The sequence below is a fragment of the Centrocercus urophasianus genome, unplaced genomic scaffold, assembly GCF_019232065.1.
Source record: "Centrocercus urophasianus isolate 14NV4802_14NV808 unplaced genomic scaffold, USGS_Curo_1.0 seq_15, whole genome shotgun sequence".
NCBI lineage: Eukaryota > Metazoa > Chordata > Aves > Galliformes > Phasianidae > Centrocercus > Centrocercus urophasianus.
In genome coordinates, this window is record NW_024884697.1 from 12927387 (window position 1) to 12948528 (window position 21142).

Sequence of the window (21142 nt, forward strand, 5' to 3'; positions counted from 1 at the left end):
TCTATAATGGCAAATCCAGCAGAGCTAGAGAGCAGCAATGGTGCTGCCATTGGCTGTGTTTCCTTCTTAGAACTGTGTATGCCATATAGGGAAAAGGCCAAACTGTTATATAAAGAAAACATTGCTCAGTCAAAGCAGTGTGAAGAACTGCCAACAGGAGTTACATATACTAGTCCATTCTGACAGGATGTGCTGACCCAATCTCTTCTTATTGAGGTGAATGAAATTAGGACAGACTAAAAATAGCACTGTGGCATGGTATGTATGCTTTGTCCTTTCTTTTTTCAAATTATTGGATTATTTTATCTGAGCAGCTGTGAGGTTTTGGGAGGAGATTGTGCTCTGTGCAGGCAGTGCTGTATGGAGGAGTAATTCCCTCACGACCACACGAGCCCCTGAGATGTGCTGCCCACACCTCTGAGGATGCTGGAAACTCAGTTTTGATAAATGCCATATTTGGAAAAGGTAGTGCAGCTTTTACCAAGCTGTACCTTACCCTTCTCCTCCTAGCTCTGTCCTTGTGGAGTCGCATGATGTGTTTGTTAAGCAACCTCATCTTCACTGTGCCTTCAGTTCCCATTCTTTCTTTTAACTAAATCTGTACCATTACATCCACAGTAAAAAATATGTGCCTGACACTGTTTGCTGTTACTGGGGCATGAAATAGTCAATGTTCTGCCACTCTGTAGAATTTGTGTAGACTCATTTATAAGCTGTAGCTTTCTATATGAGGTGGTCACATGCAGATGGCCTACTGAGAACAGTCCATGCTAGCTCCCAAACCATGTCTGAGAATTATTTGCTATTGGCCTCACAAAAACTGCTCCAGGACTGTTCTAAAAAGAAAGTACAGTACAGGTGATTGTATTCCAGTGCCCCCAAACACTCCCTGGCACTACAGTTTAGATAAAACCTCCGGATCATCTGTAGTCTGTTCTTGATTTGTTTTCTTACTAGCCTTGGACTGGCAAAGGTTTTCTTATTTCCCTTTCTTCGGGATTGTTTCTCATTGTTGTGTTCCTGATACTGTTGCCACTTTTTGTCTTGCTTTGTCTTGGTAGATGATAACAGTTTAGCTAGAACTAGAATCTGTGCTATAATGACAAAATACTTTTCTAGAGAGAATGAGAACAGTTGTAGAAGATAAAAAAGTCACAGCAACAGAAGACTGAGGTGCGAGGCTCTGTAGAACACCTGGCAGGCCTGGTAAGCAGGGTTATCTGAACTATGTGGAGTCATTTGTTAATTACTAAGGGTGGAAAGATATGCACATGTGGATGTGAAAGCATCTGTATAGCAGAATTAAAGTGATGATAGGCTGTACTTTGGAGAGTCAGCAATAGTAATTGTGTCATAAAAAGCAAGATAGGACATCGGTTTTCGATGAGAATTAGAGATAGGCACAAATTCAGGATCTAATATTTATTTTAATAGTGTGACTATGACCGATCTTTCATTATTGTTATTATTTTAATCTACTTTGTGGTTTCACCACCTTGAGGCTGGACATGTTCAGAAATAAATAACTAGGTAAGACAGTGAGGGTGAATGTAAATTTATCTGTATCACTTTCTGTGTGCTTGGAGTCATTCCTGGTTATTTATGCTTCTTGGTAGCTATCCATGTATAAGGTAATGAGAATTCCTAACTAAGACTTCACAATCCCCCATGTTATCATCTGCCTCTCTTAAAACAGCAAAAGCAGCTGAATCAGCAAAGGTACAGCACCATCGGTGTTGCACAGTATTGATTCATTCCCTGAGCAGCCATTCATTTGGAGCACGGCGTCAGGTGAGGCAGGGTGTGTGCATGGAGCAATGATTTAATTGCAGCCTAGACGCACAGAGCAAGGAGTATGGGATTGACATCATCACATGGATGTTAGAGGATATTTGACTTCAACCGGGCGGGGGGGCTAGTAGGTAATCTTTGATAAGGTTCTGTGTGTTTTGCTGCCATCTACTGCATGCAATATCTGTTCTCTTACTCATTTTCTCTGACTGAACTTTCCATATGCAAAGAAGATAGATTTGAAAATAAGGAACCTGCTATGTTTCTGGTTCTAAAATCTTAAAAACAATTCAAACTCCCATATTTACGAAGTTCTAATCCAGATCCTAAGTAGGATTCCCGTTGTTGTGCTCTTTGTAAGGTGTTAAGTGTGATACTGAGGCTCTAATTCAGCAGTGGTATTTATTTGTCTTTTGAATCTGGGCCAGTGGATCTGGGAGGACTGTGCTTTCTGTGTAGTATTTATGCACAAGTTTTTCTAAATAACTGTGAACCCTCACAGCAAATGTATTTTACAACTAGACTGAGAAAACACTTTTTGTTTTGGGTAGAAAAAACACTTAGTGGGGTGAAAACATGCTCCACAACCAAGGTGTTAGCCTTGAGGCAGGCAGTCTTTTTCCAGAACACGATTTTGTATCTTCTGTAGCCACTCCATCTGGCCCGTGCCTGCTGCTCCTTTCCCACTGGGGTAGGCAGGGACGTGAATGGGAATTTTGCTTCACAAGTGGCAGTGCGCAAGCTCTGTAGCCTGTTTGCAGAGTGGAGAAACCCGTGTGTCCACAGATCTTCTGCTAAGGCTCCATTTGATCAAATACTGCATTCTCAAACTGGGAGAATAACCTGCAAAGGGTTTTCCTGTTGCATAGTTAAGGACAGAGGATTTTTTAGTTCAACAGGCCGGGGATCAGCACACCTACATAAAGCGCTGTCCCCATTCCGCCCTGCAGAAGGCACCGTGCTTTGGGAGCGACGTCCCTTCAGCGCCCACAGAGCGGAGCGGTACGGCTACCAGGATTGCCTCCTGGAGAGGCCGAGCCTCGGGCTGTCCTGCTGTGCGCGCTGTCTGTTGATGGCCAGCTACGATTTGAGCGTAATTTTTCCTCTCCGTTGCACAAGCCTTCTGCGCTGAGCACAGCGTTCCCTCTGGCGGTCGCTATCGGTGCCTTCCACGGAACCAACAGCTGCCAGGCGCCGCCAGTTAAGGGCTCCTTTCTCATTACGTTGTAGAAATGCTTTTTGTTGTTGTTGTTGTTGTTTACTTTCCCAGCCAGCCACGGACATACCCGAAATTCAGAACTACCGAGCTGCCACAGGAGCACCAGCGCCATTTAAGAGCAGCTCAGCAGAAGGGGAGGATGTTGGGAACAGCACAAAAAAATAACTAATTATCTTCTCGGAAAGTCCCAAAATTGCATAATTTTGAAACTCTCTCTCAGTTGTTTAGAATACCGCGGATTATTTCTGAGCTGCGCTGCGCAGCGCGGGGCGGCGGGGTCCTTCCGACTGGCGGAGCGCGAGGGCCGCCCCAATCGTGCTGACTCACGCTGCTCCGCTCCGCGCCGGCCTCCTCCCGCCGGGGCCCACGGGTTTGCTAAGGGCAGGCACTCAGCGCCGACCCGGGCCCCGGCTCCGGGAGGGGCGGCCAGCGGAGGCGGCGGCGGCAGCATTTTGGGGGCCTCGCCCAGCGGGGGCGGCCGGGCCGAGTCCCGCTCCTCGCAGATCCGGACGACTCCTCCTGCGCGGCGCCGGGCCCGGCTGCGGGCTCCCAACGGCGCGGGTCCGCGGGTCCACGTGTCCCCGCGCCCCTTGTTTACTATCGGCCGAGCGCCGCGCGGAGCATCCTGGGGGCTGTCGTCTTACCGCAGCCGAGTTGGCAGGAGATGGCGGCCGCGAAGACTACAGCTCCCGGGATGCCTCTGCGCCCGCAGGGGGAGGTGTTGGCCAATCGCGGCGCCGTCTGCGCGTGATTGACGTGCGGCACGGTGCAATCCGCTGCGCGGGAGAGTCAAAACATGTCCGCCCTCCGGGCACCTTCCTGACGGGCAGCGCGTGCAGCCAATAGGAAGTGGCGATCCCTTAAGCGGCGTCCTCCTCGGCCACTCTGCGATCGAGCCCCGGCGGCGCGGGGCGGGACCGAGCAGGGGGACGAGGCAAGGGGGGGAAGCTGAGAGGAATTCGGTAATGGCGACGGGTTCGGTAAGTGCCGCAAAGTTCGGGGCTGTCGCTGCGGAGGCCACGGGGTCCCGCGGGGGGGGCGGGCGGCGGCTGTCGGCCTGGGGGTGACGGTGGGGCGGCCGCGGGACCCCCGCCGTGGGGTGGCGGCTGCGCGGGGCGCGTCGTTTACTCCGCTCCGTACCCCCGCGGCGCCGGGACCGTTCTGTAGGCGCTGCGCTTCGGCCGCGTTATTGCCGCCCTTGGGGCGCTCGGCGACGGCGGCGCCGGGACGTGGAGGCAAGCGAAGTGCCGCGGATCCCCCCGCTTTCCTTTGCCCCCGCTCTCCGGCCTCCCGTCCCGGGTTGTAAGAGCGGGGTCGCCGCGCCGCGCAGGGAGCGGAGCCGGCCCCGCGCGCAGCGGCCGCTGGGGGAAAGGAGGGCGCGGGGGACGACGGCGGGGGCGCGCGGGGTGGGGGAGGGGAACGGTGCGGCCCCCCCCGGCCGGGGCGAGCTGTTACGCAGTTGTGAATGAATGGGGCTTACGCGCATGCGCGGTGCCGGCAGGGAGTTTATAAACAAGGGCCGCGGCCAGGCGGGTCACGTGACGGCGGGGGGGGGCGCGGGCGCGGCGCTGAGGGGGCGGGCAGTGGTGGGGGCGGCTGTGCGGGGAGCGAGCGCGGAGGCGAGGCGCCGCGGCCAATCGGCTCCTCGCTCGTGTCGCTTTGTGGCGATGTTTTTTTCTTCGAAACGTGAGGAGCTGACGAAGCGCAGGGCGCCGGTCCGGGAATGCGTTCGTGCCTCCAAAGAAAATGGGGGCGCGCAGGGCGCTCCGCCTTCCGCCTCACGCTGTGCCCGATAGCGAGGGCAGAACGCGCTGCGGTGCGGATGAGGCGTCGGAGAACGAGGCGCTCCATCGGGAGGTCGTCGGGCCGCACGTTCTCCTTTCTCTCACGTTCATCCTGCAGCTATTTAAAGGCAGAACGGCGCTGTCGTGGCTCCTGTCCTCGAGTGGATCCAACCGTTTGTTACAACAAAACGTTCTTTCATAACCGTAATCACGTGCCCCCTGATGCATTACACCAAGAGAGCTTGGAGGCCGTGCTGTTCCGTAGATGATTAGCTTTTAGCTGCTGTTGGATGTAAAGCGGTGCCTGGGGAGGCACTCAGTGGTCACGCATGTGGCAAACCCAGCAGTTTCTTTCTTCCTGAGTGGAATTTTTTGCTGTTTTGTGATGGACCCTGTGACGCTTAGAAAGTAATTGTGGTTATTTCAATTCGGGATCATTTGAAGAAGAGCAGTAGATAACTAAACTGCTATAGACTGGCTAACCTTGTTTTTCAGCTTTCAGGGACAGTGCTTGTGTAGAATTACCACAGCTCCTCGGCTGTCAAAGATAAAGAAGAACGCTGCTTTGGGGGTAAAGGTTGCAGTGCTAGAGCTGGGGAAATGAAACTGTACAAGAAGCTGCTGGTGGGGGCCTGCTTTGTGTTCCTCTTCCAGCCCACACAGTGCCTGCTCTGACACATGAAGCTGTGGCTGGAGCTAGTGAGGATCACAGAATCACAGAATAGCCAGGGTTGGAAGGGGCCTCGAAGTTCATGAAGCTCCAACTCCCCTGCCACATGCAGGGCCACCAACCTCCCCGTTTAATACTAGGTTAATAATAGGTTGCCCAGGGCCCCATCCAGTCTGGCCTTGAACGCCTCCAGGGATGGGGCATCCACAACCTCTCTGGGCAGCCTGTTCCAGCACCTCACCGCTCTCATAGTAAAGAACTTACTGGGATGGGCAGGGTAGTGAAAAGGCTCCTGCAGGTGAGGGGAATTGTGGTGCTGAGGGCATTAGGAGACCTGACAGCAAGTCACCTGGAAGGAGGATGGTGGAGCAAACCCTCTGAAAACCAGGTTCCCACACCTGGGGGGCTGGGAGCTGGCTGGGACCCACCTGGCTGCACCAGTGGTGGTGAGCGGCTCAGGGCATGCAGTGGGCAGTGCTGGCACTGACTGCCTTGCTGGCCAGGGTGGCTCCTGGACACCACGGTCACAGGCCTGCAGGGAACATTCCAGACCTGAGCAAACAGACATAAAAACTTACATCAGGAGAAGTCACTGGACACCGTAACACTTAAGGGGGTTTATGTGTATGCAGGTTTTAATCTCTGTTTCTTTAAAGTCAGATACTTTGGAACATCCTAACATGGTGTGGGAAGTGAAGACGAATCAGATGCCTAACGCAGTTCAGAAGCTGCTCTTGGTAGTGGACAAGAGAACTTCAGGGATGAATGAGTCACTGGAGTTGCTGAAGTGTAATGAAAACCTGCCCTCTTCTCCTGGATATGCGTCTTGCGATGAGCACATGGAGCTTGGTAAGCAGCACGGCCTGCAGAGGAGGCGAGTTCTGAGGCTTGTTTGGTTGCAGTTTTCGTGTGGTGAGGTTACTGGAAGCTGACTGAATGAGATGACTGGCTTAATGCAGGTAGGGCAGGGAATGTGGCAGTGAATTGTGGCATCTGAAAGTCCTGCTTTATCACCACTTTTCCCTGTAACCTCCATCCAGCTCTGACACACTGGCTTGTTGACTTAAATGTGTTCTTTGAACTTAGAGGTGCGAGTTTCCGTTCCTGATTTCCAGAGGAGCTTTTTTTGGCTCAAGAATAACAAACAGAAAGCTCAAGAGCTCCTCCTAAAGGGAAGTTGCCCTACTTTAGGTCAACTCCTACCAGGCATTCCAAAGCAGAGAAATGTTTAACTTGAGTTAAATGCTGGAGAAAAGTAGTGTGCATGTTAAAAAGGATTGATATAATCCATGTAATATTAGTGCATTTAATTGAAACGGTAGAGTAACTAAGAACAACGATACTTAGTTACATGAGACACAGAGTGTTGTTAGTAAGCGGGGCTCTTTTTTGTTATCTGTGTAGCATGAAAAATGTGAGGTTACTGCTGGGTATTTGCACCTGCCAGGCTGTATACCCAGCTTTAATGATTTCTGAGCTGTTAGATTCCAGTTCACTGGTGGGAACATGACAAATTGTACCCTATACAGACAGCCTCTGATGCTGATTATTTTTAGTGACATACCCACTAGGACAGAATAGTTCAGTTGCCTTTTACTGAAGCGCGTCTGCAGAATTTTGCAGTACATTTTTGTATCAGCTGGTCAGCGTAGTAAGGAGATTTAATAGCCTCTTTGCATGACATTTTTCTTAAAGCGTTTGTTTGAATGTATGGTAGACCAGAGATGCAGTGGTTTCTGTGAACATTCTGTGAGTGTTGTGAGTCGGGTTTGTGAAATGCTGGTAATTGTGAGATGAGAAAATACAATTAGTTACTTTGTTGTGGTTTGGTTTTGAATTTTATTTGCAAGTTTCATTGTAAGCTAGTATTTATCAGTGGGTGTAATTATGGTAATTTGTGTGTTTGTTTGTAGATGATCTTCCTGAACTACAGGCTGTGCAGACAGACTCTGCCCCATCTGCGCTTTTTCAGCTTGGCACCGATGTTTCACATCAGGAATGTTCAAGGCCTTCGTGGAACCAACATACCTCAAACAGCAATTCAGAAAGTGCTCATTCTTGTGACAATGGGGTCAACTGGCTGACAGAACTAGCAAACATCGCCACAAGTCCTCAGAGCCCTCTGATGCAGTGCTCTTTTTATAACAGGTACTGACGTTAATTGAAAGTTCTGGCTCAGCATTGCAATGTTATGTCTCCAGAAACATTTCCTTCACTCTTCCCACCATCTGCCCTCTGACTTTGAAATGTAGATCTGCTTATTAATCTTTCTGTGTAGTACCTGGAGTCCTTTTGCAGATGATGGCACGCAACTTGCTTCAGAATATGCTGCAAATATCTCTTAACTGCCAACCGCCAACGAAGCAGGGTGCTATAAAGGCGATCTCTGAGCACAGATCTTATGGCAGTTGCCTCATGTGGAGCAGCAGATGAATGTGTTGTGCTAATCTCTGAATACTTGTTAGTGTGATGTAATTAGTAATAGTTACTAGTGCACCGATTCCTACTTATTTTTATGAGCTAATTGAAAATCTGGTGGAATTCATTGTTATTGTTTCAGATGTGTAATCTGCAAGTTCTCTAAGGCTGTGGGAAATACTGTGATATCTTAGCATTTTTCTGGGCTTCCTCTTTTATCATCTGGCTTTGCTCTAGGCTTAGAATAAGAAAATTAAATACAGTGCTGCTAACAGTAATGCAGCAGGGATCTCAGCACTGTGACAGAGCAGGTGTCCTTAGGTCCTGCTCTGAGAACAGAACATTGATTTCAAGGTATCGGTGCAGACTTCTCCATTGTGACGAGGAAAAGCCGATGAGGGAAGTGGTGCTGTCAGCTGGGGGCTGGACAGGAGCTGTGCAGTGCATCCAGTACTCAATCTGTACTGAGTCTTGTAGTGAGGAATGTTTGTTTGGGGTCTGGCTCATGCAAACAGAAGTGTTTTCTAATGTATTTCACAGAGAAATTTAAAACTGTTGGCTGTATCTTCTGTCCCATGACTGCAGTGTAGCTGCAGACATACGCACAGTAAGTCACCTGCTGTCAGCAGCCAGCAGCACTGACAGCACCCTTGGAAAAGTGCTTTTAATATCTCACAAAAATATGGAAGGTGTTTCTTGGTTATTCGAAATCTGAATGCTGACAGGATATTTGTATGCATAACAGCTGCGGTAAGATTTCATATGTGAAATATCATAAAATCAAAGTAGTTTAGTGTAAAGGTAGTTATGTCTTGCATTGCCTTACTCTGAAATGTTTTAAAATGTGTTTTCCTATTGCAGATCATCTCCTGTTCACATTATAGCTACAAGCAAAAGTTTACATTCCTATGCACGTCCTCCACCAGGTTCCTCAAAGAGTGATCCCAACTTCTCCAAGAGTGATTTGGATGAAACACCGGTCAGACATGAAAGGGTGAGATGTCCACAACCTTTCTAAACTAAATAAAGATGTGTGAGCTAAGGTTTTTGAGGAGAGAAGCTGGTTAAAAAAATGAACTGTTAAGTTCTAAGGTGGATTTTCTGTTAGTATTATCAAGAGCAGACTTGGCCCTGCAGCTTTCCAATAATTTTTCCATAGAACAACAAATGCTTTCAGTACTTCTGTAGATGATTAAAGAGTGATAGCTTATAAACTGCTTGTATGGGCTCAGGTGAATTTTGGAGGATGAAAAAAAAACACCACATTTCAAATGAAGTTTGTGAGAACACCAGTTAATGAAAACACTCAATTTCTCATCTCCTACATTCCTTGAATCTTTGTTTTCTTGTTAACATTCCTGTTTGTGTTTAAGGCAGAATTGTGATCCAGGTGTGAACTAGAGAACACTTAAATATGTACAGCACCAGCCTAAAAATCTTGCATGTTAATGTGTCACTGCCATTGTGCCTTTTCTAATAGACAAATAGCGAATCGGAGTCTGGTATTTTCTGCATGTCGTCGCTTTCAGATGATGATGATCTGGGATGGTGCCATTCTTGGCCCTCAACTGTTTGGCACTGCTTTCTAAAAGGTAAATACAACGTATCATTGGGTAAGGATTTCTTTCTCTTTTTTTATGTGATGGCAATATTTATTAGTTTTTTTTTCCCTCCTCAAAATATCTCTTAGGTTCTCGTTTGTGCTTTCATAAAGGGCGCAATAAGGAATGGCAGGACATTGAAGATTTTGCGAGATCTGAAGGCTGTGGAAAAGAAGAAAATCTCTCAGAGAGTGCTTACAAGGTAGCCCTCAGTTCTGACGCATTCCCTTCAACGGCTGTAGTGCAGTATTGACTTAGCAGTGTTACTCTGTGCCTTTATTTACTGTGTGGGAAGAGAGGTTGGTGTGGAACTTGCCTAGTGCTGCTCACTGTTCTGTTTGCGTGTCTTGGCAAAAAGCATCTGAGCTGTGTTCATTTAGGTAGGTTTTATCAATTTTTATTTTCATGATAGCACATGTAGAATGTTGCTATTCGTAATACACTGTAAGATGATAAGAATACACTGATGGTATCACAAACGTGTATGTTTTCCTTCCCTGGAAATTCTGACTGTCTGCATGTTTACAGGGCTATGGCTCCGATGGTTTGAAGCTCATTTCTCATGAGGAAAGCATTTCCTTTGGTGAGTCAGTGCTGAAGTTGACTTTTGATCCTGGCACAGTGGAGGATGGCCTGCTCACAGTAGAGTGCAGACTTGATCACCCTTTTTATGTTAAAAATAAAGGTATGAAGTACTCTAAGTATACTCGGTTTTATGTTAAAAAGCTCCTAGGGAAGTAGTTGCAGGTTTTACTACTGTCTCTTGTTACTCATGGAACTTACAAAAGCAGTGTTGTAGAATCACTGTGCTATTTGTGTAAAGAAAAATAGAACCTGAACCAACAGAACAGTAAAGCTACAAGGAATACTGTATATAACTCGAGGAGGTTTGGTCAAATATATGAGTGGAATGCAGGAAAATGGGTAAACTGGGGGGAGAAAGGAAATCAGCAAATACAAGAGACTTTTCTGTCATATTAAATGTGGAACTTCTGATGATAAAAGTTTCCAGATTTTTCTGATTTTTCTTTTGGATGAAAGAAGCTGCATCAGACCATTTTAATGAAATGATAGCATTTAGACGTGTAGGATTGCTCCAGTTAAGACTAGAGAGATTTGTCTGGCCGTTTGTCTAATTTAACTCTTTACCACTTCAGGTTGGTCATCTTTTTATCCAAGCTTGACTGTGGTACAGCATGGCATTCCATGCTGTGAAATGCATCTTGGAGATCTGTGTCTACCTCCTGGACACCCTGATGCCATTAACTTTGATGATTCAGGTGTTTTTGATACATTTAAAAGGTAATTTTTGAATAAAGTGGCCTCAGTGGTTATTGTGTTTAATGAGTAGGGACCTTACTTAAGTCTACCCGAATGTGAGCGTTACATAGAAGAGAGAAGCAATACTGACGGTTATGCAAGGCAATTGAGAGGGAAAGCGGATATCAGGAAAGCTGTGTGGTTTTGTGCTGTGCTGAACTGCAAAGTAATCTCTTGGGCTAAAGTAACTTCTCAGACTCTGCTTATGATAGTCTCAAACTGATCAGGTGAAGCAGTAAGAAATGTGTCTGTGCAGATTCTTCAGGTGTCACAGGTTAGCTTTAAAAAACACGGTGTGGTTGTCCCACAGTAGTGTTAATCAGCTGCTGATGTGTGCTTCATAGGCTGCTGTGTCCCTGAAGCAGTGGTTCCTAGGCACTAATTCACATGCTGTGGCTTTAGAATACAGTATTTCAGTACTTTCATAATTTGTTATTTTTGTAAATTCTGCATTTTGTGTTTCTTTCCCAGTACAGCAAGTACGTCTCACTTCAGACAAAGTTAGAGAAGCTTGAGGTTTGCCTTGCTTTGAGCCTGAGAGTGGACTAGGTGACCTTCAGAAATCCCATCCACCATGAATTATCCTAAGGAAGTAGTATTACTTGTACAGATTTTTCCACGCTCTTCAGAGATTTCTAAGTGTGGTTGAATGAGTCTTTTCCTACCTATGTTCCTATCTATGTTAGCTCTTTTTTAGCATCCGATTTTAGGCCAGTTGCTCACTGTTATTTCTTACAGTTGAAAAAATGAATTCTAAGTGCTGTTAGTGGTTCATGTCTGAAGGGCTCTTGCATATCTTGTGTGGGCATTTGCTGTTTTTTTGGTTTTTTTTAACTTACTAACCCTTATTCCGAAGTGCATGTGAAGAGGGCTGGTAGAATCATTGTATTTGAGTCTTACTGAAGAACTGTGGCTCCTTATTCATTCTGCAGCCTAGCTGAAGCATGGCTGGCCACCTCAGATTCCTTGTCTCTATTTCTTTGGTCTGAAGGGAATGTCTGTGAGAAGGGAGCTTGCAGCAGCAGCGGTGGTTAGCAGGGCAGAATCATCAAAAAGCAAAATTCTGTGGCTGTGAGATGAGGAGCACTGCAGGACTGTTTGGAGAACAGAGAGATTCTTTTGTGTTACCTTGTAAACCTGGAGGTTATGAGCACTGCCCCTGCTTTGTTATGTATTCCTCCTCCAGGGGATTTTGGAGACAATCCTTCAACCTCCACCCTTGCTTTGGCCTCATCCCCCATGAAGGGGCTGCCTGTGCACGTGGGGCTGGGCCGTCACTTGCAGTACTTCTGTGCTGGTTAGTTTAGGAAAAAGAAAATCTTCTAATCCTTTCCTTTTGCCATAATTTGCTTAAGTACAGCCACACTGAGCAGCTGGTGGAAGGAACGTTACAGTTGCACTCTGCAAGGTAGTTGCTAATCCAGAGTTTGGAAGTTACAGCTTAGTAGCACCTTTGTTGGTGTTCATGTTGCATGATAAAGCCTGTGGTTTCCAGACTGATCTGCTCACGCTCAGGAGAGACTGTTTGTTATCACATCTTCTGTAGTGGTTGCAGTTCTCTGTAGTTGTTGGCCAACATAAAAATACAGCAGTTTTATAGTTTTTGCAGGTTCAAGTTGTATGGGAGCAGCTCACCAAGTTGAAATGCTTGAAGCGGGGAGGAGCTGTCACATTTTTGTCACTAGAGGGCAGACGTGTGTCAGCTTTGAACTCAGTTGCAATACTGTGACCCTCCAAACATTTCTTCAAATGTCAGTGGAAGGTTTGTCTGTAAAAGAATTCCTGTGTAACGATTTAAAACGATTTAGTTATTTGTGCAAGAGCATATACAGTGCTGTTTATTTTAATACAGGGGTTTCATATTCTTACCATGTTTTCGCAAGGGAACTCAGCACTCCTCCTCCCCATGCAGTTGTCACTTCAGTAGCTGTTGTGCAGCGACCAGCTCTGCGTTACAGGCAGGACAAATGCAGAAAGAGAGCATTTCAAATAGCGTGACATTTTCAGACGTTGTGTGCTGCACTGCCATACAGCCGGGGAGCTGATGGTACACAGCAGATGGTACAGAATTGTGGTTGGTCTCCCAGACCCTTTTTACCCACCTGTCTGTGTCAGGCACAGACTGAAAGCACACGCTGACACAAGAGATAGCAGAATACCAGAAAGGTAGCAGGGATGGAGAGAGAGCAGCTGCCTCAGGATTGCACGTCTGAAATATCTGATGGTTTTCCGGTATGTCTTCTCTTCTAGTTACGACTTCACACCGCTGGACTCCTCAGCAGTGTATGTGCTCAGCAGCATGGCTCGCCAGCGTCGCGCTTCTCTGTCATGCGGAGGATCAAACAATCAAGATGCCGAAAGATCAGAATGCAGTACTAAAAACTGTGCAGCTACTGCAGCATCGCATCTTTCCTCCACTGCTTTGTGCAGCAAAGCTGGCAAAAGCCACGGCTCAGGGACTGCAAGTACTGTGAGTGCCACTTCTCCAAACAAGTGCAAAAGACCAATGAATGCCTTCATGCTTTTTGCCAAAAAATACAGAGTTGAATATACTCAGATGTATCCAGGGAAGGACAACAGGTAACAGCATGACGTTACGGTGTGGTTATTACTGCGGAGCTGGCAGCATATCCGTGTTCCGCTTCTAATCATAGAGTGGACTAAATTTTGTACTTGAAATAGCAAGTGTGTATATTACGTAAAGACTAAGTTTTGAAAGATGCTAACGCAAAATGTATGGGCAGGCTTTAAATATCTGCAGTTCTCTGTACATTTGACACAAGCCATTTTTGGCAAACTTGCCTTCTGCTGAGAAAGCATTTGGGACAGCGGCTGAGGTAGGAGTGTGCGCACCGCCGGCATCGCAGGTGTACGGCAGTCTGTGGGACACTGATGAGAAATGTTTGTGGGGGAAAAAGTACCAGCTTCTCTGCTTGGGTGTTGTTAGAGAAACAGGGAAGTCCTGGTTGTTCTAGTATAGCCATAATGGTCTTGACGTAATACTGTATCATCCACGAAGCTACTGCCATTTATTGTAAGTTGTATGTCTTGTTAGATAATGAGTTACTGATTGATTGGATGTCTGAAAGATCTTAATGCAAACAGCACATAGGCAAATTGTGCTTGTCCTAAAAGCAGAGAATGACCTGGTGGAATGTGCTGGGAGAGCTGTGCATCTGTGTGCTTGAGGGAAAGGATCTTGCCTTGTTCGTCCATGCTTATAAAGCTGCCTGTTGTGTGTGTATGTTGAAGCACACTGCTATGTTGTGCTGGCTGTACGTCTGTAAATATAAATGAAAACACACGAATGAACCCATTTTAAAATCAGATTCAAGAAATGTATGTAAAACTGTGACCATAAAAAAAAAAAAAAAAAAAAAAAAAAAAACTGTTTTGCATAAAAGAATGTGACAGGAGTTAAAGGTGATGGTGCTTTAAGAGGGCTCCTCTGCTGGGGAGGCTGAAGCTGCTGCTGAGAAACAAACTCCTGCCATGCAAACAGCCCGTCCTTAAATTCCAGGCAATCTCGTGTGCCCTGGCAGTGACATTCTGCAGTGTTCCCAGTAATTTCAGTGAAGCAGATGTGCAGTCTTCAAATTCATGGCAACTATAAGTGAGAAAGTGACAGAAAGTCAGCTAGGAAAGTTTTTGATTATTTAATTAAAAAGTGCTGATTAAATGGCTGCAGTGAGCCAGAGTTGCAGTTGGATGAGTGTGAGAATAGTTTGAGTGTTTCATTGAGCACATTCATACTGATGCAAAGTGGAGAGTTACTTGTAAGCTTTAGAGTGCACTGTTCCCTGTGCCTTCTGAATGCACTTTCTTGGCATCCATAAAATACAGTGAGAGCTCAGTAACTGACTTTCTGGGCTCTCAGCTGCTGTTGCTTAAGTGTTACTGTGGCTGTTTGGAGGCAGCTGTCACGTTCCTAAAATACAAGTATGTTTGGTGTTCAGAGTGCTGAGTAAATCTTAACAGTGGTTGTACACAGTGCCAGTTTCGATACTGTGGAGTTGTCGTGTTTGTGTTTTTTGTGCACATGGGTGAGGACAAAACTTGAAATATTCAGAGCTAAAATGTCTGTTCGGAGATAAAGTGGTTCAGGACATGTTGAAGAGATAGCGAGCTGCAGGCGCTCCGAGCCCAGCGTGCCTGTGCTGCTGTGGACCAGACCTGAGGGCCGTACTTCAGAGACCTGGTCGTCAGGCTCACACCTGTTGCTTCTGTGCGTGTTCTTGCTGTAGCCATAGCTGGGCTTCAGTTGTACTTTCTGAAAGATGGATCATTTGGGCAGCATACATTCAAAAAGAGAAGAAAATTCTGCTGGCATTTGTTAGCGCTGAACGTCATTATTTGAGTGAACTTGAAGCTGCCTCCAATTCTGTTTCACAATTTGTTTGGAATGGACTGCACTGTAAGGGCTTGCGCCCTCTGTGGCAGCATGCTGCTGTAACGCTGCCAGGCATCTCACCAGCACTGGAAGAGGGAAAAGGCAGCGTACAGAGCATGGCAAAGATGTGCTGGGATGTGAAAGGGCTGGAGGGGCAGCTCTGCAGTACTTGTTTCTGGTTGGGAGAGTCGTGTCTCTTAAGTCAGATGTCTCTGTATGCATTTTTTTCCATCTTGGAGGTTCACTCATAGAACTGTTTCCTTGGAGAAATGAAGCTCTAGTCTGTGCCTTAGATTTCTTGAGTTTTTTTAAACGTGCTGATGAGCCCTCATTTTCAGTGCCTCCATGCAGTTGGAGTCTGGAGGTACCATTTCTTTGTAGGCTTATCTATTGCATTTGAAAAGCAAACATTTTGGAGTTTTTAGCTGGAAATGCAATGGCTTTCTCAGCACACCTTGCTCTGGGTCATGTTGCTTTTCCCTGGGAGGATGTGTGGGAATGGTTTCACTGCCAACAGTGAGCTTTTTTAATAAGGAAAATCAGTATTTCTAGTTGCATGCACCTTTTTCTTAGATCTGGTTGTCCAGCTTTCATCACTGTCATCTGAAGCCATTGCCATACCTGCTCTGTAGATTAATAACTGTTGATAGGGCAGCGACTGTGCAGAGATCTGCATTCAGCCAAAGGATGGCATTAACATTTTAATAGAATATTGATCCAACATTTGGGAGCACAGTTAAGCAGTATGGCACAGCAGTGTGGGGAAATATTGTCCAGAGGTCATCAAGCTTACAAGAAGCAGAAAAACGACTCATTCAGCTCTTGGAAGTCCCAATGGCTGTGCTGGAACAAACGGTTCCTCTCTGTGCAGGAATGTTACATGGGAACACAGCCGTGTGCTCGGCCCACTCGTGTTCTCCCTGCTGGGGGCTGGAGGTGGAGGAAGCTCCACAGATCACGAACCAGACGCGGGGGCAGCAGTTAGTCAGACCTGAGGTCATGCTCAGATCATTGCCCTAATTATTAGAGAACATATTTTCAGCAAATCTGTCAGTCTGTCATGCAGGCTTATGGTAGAAAAGCAGGGCAAAGCAACTGTGGTTGTGGTGGTTCTCAGCATTGTTTAACATCCCTCTTTGCTGGTTTCTGCCAGTCGCTGCGTATCGCATGCACGCACTTGGAAATTCTGTAATGCTTGTTGGGCCTCACTCAGCTCTCAGAAGTCTCAGCAGTTTGACTGGTAGAAGAGAGGAGGTGATTGGGAAGAAATGTTTGATTTCTTCTGTGCGTTTTTTTTAAATGTTTCCTAAGGGGCTGAGATTTAAAAAAAAAAAAAAAAAAAAAAATTAAAAAACTATAAAATCCCATTCTTGACCATAGTCTGAAATGTGTGTTGCAGAGCCATAAGCGTGATACTTGGTGACAGGTGGAAGAAAATGAAGAATGAGGAGAGGCGGATGTACACGCTAGAAGCCAAGGCCTTGGCAGAAGAACAGAAGCGTTTAAATCCTGATTGTTGGAAACGAAAACGAACAAATTCTGTAAGTTTTGTCAAGCTGGGTTTTTTTTCTCCATTATGCAGACACATATGTTTGTGTGGTAGCAATGGTGTTTTCTGTCTGTTCAGGACCTGCTCTGCTCTCCTTCCTTCTTGTGGGACACAGGAGGCAGATAGCACACATCTGTTTCTGTGCTTCATGACAGTTCTGTAAATTGTTGGACTGGAAGTGAGCGTGCCTGGGGGGGCACGTGAGCTCCTGGTTGAGCCTATGAGGTTGCACACACATTAAAGTTGTTCCTTTCCCCGAAACAGCCAAAGCTTCCCCAGAGTCCTGCTGTTGTTCACTAAAAGCTTTTTCTTTACCATTTTCTAGTGGTTTTTCCTCTGTACGTACAAAACTATGGAGGGAGCAAATGTAATATTTTTTTCTTTAGTTTCACTTATTCTTATGTCTTAATTATAAAGTACACTGGGTGATACTTCCTGTGTAGGGAAGGTTTTTCCCACTGTGTAGAAGACGATCAAATTAAGAGTCAGCAACAGATCAGGGCTTTCAAGCTAAGCTGCAAGCCACCAAGCAGGCGAGTAGGGCGGAAGGAAGGGCGCAGGGCGGTGCACGGTGCCGCATGTCAGCCGTCGAACAGCTGAGCAGGAGCTCCGTGTGTGCTGGGCTGGGTGGATTTATCATCTCAAGTTATTGCCTTTCCTTTCCTGTGTATGTGAGCCTGTTTTCTCAAGTGCCTACAGTGATGTTGCTCTAAGAAGACTGAATAAGAGATGCTCCAACACCAGTTTGCTTCTTTGCTGCTGTACGCACCCTCTGCTGGGGAGTCTTCAGCCCTTGGTGGGAGGTTTCACCAGCTGCCAGGAGCGAGCTGTTCTTATGTTCACTGTCATTTCCAGATGTTGCTCTGTATCCTGCTTTAATCAACAATGGCATCCCTGTTAACTTTCATATGGTTTTTGACTAATAGAACTATTAATAATACCATTTCTACAGTGCAGGAGTTGTGGGCCTTGCCCTGAGAGCTCACATTTGCTTCCTTGCACACCACTGCTCTTCAGGGAGCTCAGTGGGTGTGTGTATGTAACGGAGATGAATATTTGGGTTGGCTTTAGGGAGAAGGATGTTTCCTTAACCTACCACAGCAGGTAGATCTTACCTACCTACCTGTGTAGCAGCAGGGCCTTACCTTGGTGTTAGAACAGCAGCAGCAGGAGTCAGCTTGTTTACTTGTTTTAGTGAATGAAGCATTTTGTTCACAGCTCCAAATAACAGTGGTCAACTGCAGGCTGAGACAAAGATGTTTTCGTGGTCTTTTGGTGATTGGAATAAAATCCACTGTTTTGGACTCTGGTTTTCTTCTGAATACGTGACCAATGATAACATGTACTTCTGAATGCATGTTTGCCACCATTTGTTGCTTCCCCTTTCCTTGGTAACTGCTGATGTGTTTTTCTCTACTCCCAGGGGTCACAACAGCACTAAGCCAGGATTCTGCCCCCGACGATGACAAAATGGCTGTTGCTTGATGGCAAGAAGATGTGAGATCAAGGTCTATTTGTTGTGAATTTGTGTGACCATAAAATGCTGGCACCATCAAGTCAGAAACGATGTAATAGGAGTGCGGATTGCTTTTTACAATAGAACATTAAGTAAGCTAAAACTATCAACATTTTAAACCAAATTGCCTTATTTCTCTTCCAAACTTCATATATGTATCAGGTAATATAGGCTTGAAAATGGATATCCTGTGGTGCTAAAGTACTTCAGAAAGAGGCGAAGGAGATGTGTATAAATGTTTATTTTTAAAAGAAAATGTACAAAAAGGGGAATTTTAAAATATGTAACAGCTGTTTATATACATCGATTCTTATTGCTGATTTATATGTATTGCACAACCATATTATTAATTACGATTCTGGGGGCTGGGATTTTATGAAATGGCAAGCAGTGTATTACCAGTAGCCTCCCAGTCTGCCCAGATGCCAACAAGTTGGCAGGACATGTGGGAAGTGGAGAGCACAGTGAGCTGTAGCACGGGAGCTGCTTCTTGGGTCGCCACCTATCGCATCTGTATCCGCAGTGAGATGTTCGCACCAGCTGGCAGTAGCAGAGCCCTCACTTCCACCAGAACCAAGGGCTTGGGCCAGGGCAAAACGAATAAACAACATTATCTCAACAAAAAATGGTGCTGTTGACGTCGTCACCGAGTAGTTTTAACTTTGTGTTTGGTCTTTGCCACATATTCTGCAATATTTTATTTCGCCATAAGACCTCTTTATGGTGGGGGCAAACTTTGCACTTAACTATACGTGCAACACTTGCACTTTACTTTTTTTTCCTCCTCCAACTGTCTGACTTAGAGCGGCTGCAGTAGGATTACAATTGCTTCTGCTGTGAACTACAATCATGGCTTTTCATGTACTAAACAGCTGTGTGTTTCTTTTTTTTTTTTTTTTTTTAAGAATCACAACTGTAAATTTCAGTTTGACACGTCTACGTGATGTTGCCCCTAAGATTTTTGCACACTATATTCTTGTATATTATTTCAAATAAATTCATTAAAATTTGGTGCTGTGTACTTTATGAAATGAAGATGATGCCATGTCAGGGTCACCCCCAGCCCAGGACAGCTCTGTGTGAGCCTGGCAAGAGTCTGTTTTTATACTTCATGCTTTGGAAGCTGCTGAAGAACTTGAAATACTGAGTTCAGGATTGGAAAGGCAGTGTTCTTTATTACAGTTGAGGCAAAAAGAGAGGTGAAATCATTATAAATGACTCCCGAGTGACAGAAGAGCAAGAGCAGATCATTGATGTTATTTATAAGTATTTTTCCTTGTGTTAAAATTAGTGATTTTTAGATGGAAACTGATGAGTCTGGCATTTCAAAAGGACAGTTTTCTGAATAAGGCTAATACGTATTCAACTCTTTAAGACTGCACTTGTAGGAAAAAAAGAGCTACTTATTAGAGATATTCAGCAATTACACTGTAGTATTTGAATATGTTCTAATTTTATGCGTTTCTAAATGCAAAAGGAATGTTGGAGAACGATTCATTTTTAATAGCACATAACAAGGGTACAATTTCATAACAACATTTGTGTGTAAATTCCCATCAGAATGTGAGGAGAGAAGCTCCACAGGTCAAGTAGGTAAACATACCTCACTGTAAAGCGTATGTGCGTGGAGGTACTTTACATGAACCCTAAGCAGAGCTGTGGCACCACAGGGAGTGGCTGTGTTCCTGCTCACTGGAGGGCTGACATGGCTTTCTGCAGCAGCTGAACCATTATGGGATAGACGGGAGCAAACTCCTTTCCTTCTCGTGCTCTGACTGACTGAACATAGGCTTCCAGTGCACCTCTAAGGAAAAAAAACACCAAAGCTGTTAAAGCAATAAAACTGTGTGCAAAGTACTGTAAGTTCCAGATCCAAAAATTGAAATTAATCAAAACCATTCCCTGCTACGGAATTTTCCTTACATGATTTCCCGTATCTCTGTGGATGGAAGTGGAGAACAAAGCCTGCAAAGCTCTACAGAATTGTTCCACGCTCTTTTCTCCTTTCCTGCATGTTTTGAGGAGTGAACAAGTTAACATTTGAATAATCAGCAGCACATGTTGCAGATGGCTTGAAATGACAGCTCTGACGCACAGGCGCAGGCACAGTGCTGTACTGGTAACCTTCAGAAAGGGAAAGAATAGACTCCAGCTGCTGCACACACTGAGAGCACAACTTCCACAATGAAAGCGGGGCACCGGCGGACGGCTGAGCTGCCCTCAGGTGCTCTCCTGGCTCGGGCTGCTGAAATGCTGTCCTGTGGGAGATGCTGCTCTGTGCCAGAGACAAACTGCATCTATGCGCTCATACATCTTCACTTGTTTTTCTCACATGCTGTTGTAGAATGCCACACCTGTGTGGATTACACAAATAGAGAACTTCCATGCTAAAAGTGGCAATTGTGATGGCATACTTGTCTGTGCACAGCTTGACTTGACTTGTTCTGAAAGTAGAGAGCCTCCTTTTACCTAATGGTGCTATTAAGTAGCAGTGTTCAATTATGCATCTGTACAACAAAGACTGTAATGTGAAGTTCAGCTGTGACACACTGGTCCATGAAGCAGGCCAGGCTTGCTCCATGGATACTCAAACACACAGCATCAAATTTAGTTCATTTTTCCTTCCCCTTACCCTCCCATTTCTTCATAAAATACAATGAATTGGGTGAGGGTCCTTCTGAAAGTCTTTGTTCATCCTACATTCCATGGTGCTGTTTACAGCAAAACGGTGACACTGAGGAGAAAACCACACATAACCAACAGGCCAGGCACCTGGTGCCCCCCCAGCAGTGCTCATACACAGGTCATCGCAGAGCATTCCTGTGGTACCCCAGCTCCGTTCTGCACAGCTGCGGCTCTGGCTGCTCGTGCCCCAGCAGGAGAG

At 45.9% G+C, this 21142-nt stretch overlaps 2 protein-coding genes across 2 annotated transcripts in view; one reads left to right on the forward strand and one right to left on the reverse strand.

Annotated features, from left to right (window-relative positions):
* The first annotated feature begins 3890 nt into the window (after positions 1-3890).
* HBP1 (HMG-box transcription factor 1) lies at positions 3891-19268 on the forward strand. Its single transcript, XM_042816185.1, has 11 exons — positions 3891-3990; positions 6121-6313; positions 7378-7612; positions 8744-8876; positions 9363-9474; positions 9573-9685; positions 10012-10168; positions 10641-10785; positions 13054-13383; positions 16593-16734; positions 18166-19268. The coding sequence occupies exons 1-11, from the start codon at positions 3976-3978 to the stop codon at positions 18181-18183; spliced, it is 1593 nt and encodes a 530-aa protein (XP_042672119.1). The 5' UTR covers positions 3891-3975; the 3' UTR covers positions 18184-19268.
* Positions 19121-21142, reverse strand: part of COG5 (component of oligomeric golgi complex 5) — a 182346-nt gene continuing 180324 nt past the window's right edge. The window contains exon 22 of the mRNA XM_042816184.1: positions 19121-20062. Coding sequence (XP_042672118.1) covers positions 19948-20062 — 115 coding nt within the window. The 3' untranslated portion in view covers positions 19121-19947. The remainder of the gene's footprint in view (positions 20063-21142) is intronic.

What these genes read in the sequence shown, in the direction of transcription:
- HBP1 (XM_042816185.1), top strand. An exon ending in CAGTGCTCTTTTTATAACAG is followed by an intron (nt 7,613 to 8,743) that starts GTACTGACGTTA and finishes TTCCTATTGCAG; the next exon opens with ATCATCTCCTGTTCACATTA. An exon ending in TCTCAGAGAGTGCTTACAAG is followed by an intron (nt 9,686 to 10,011) that starts GTAGCCCTCAGT and finishes GCATGTTTACAG; the next exon opens with GGCTATGGCTCCGATGGTTT.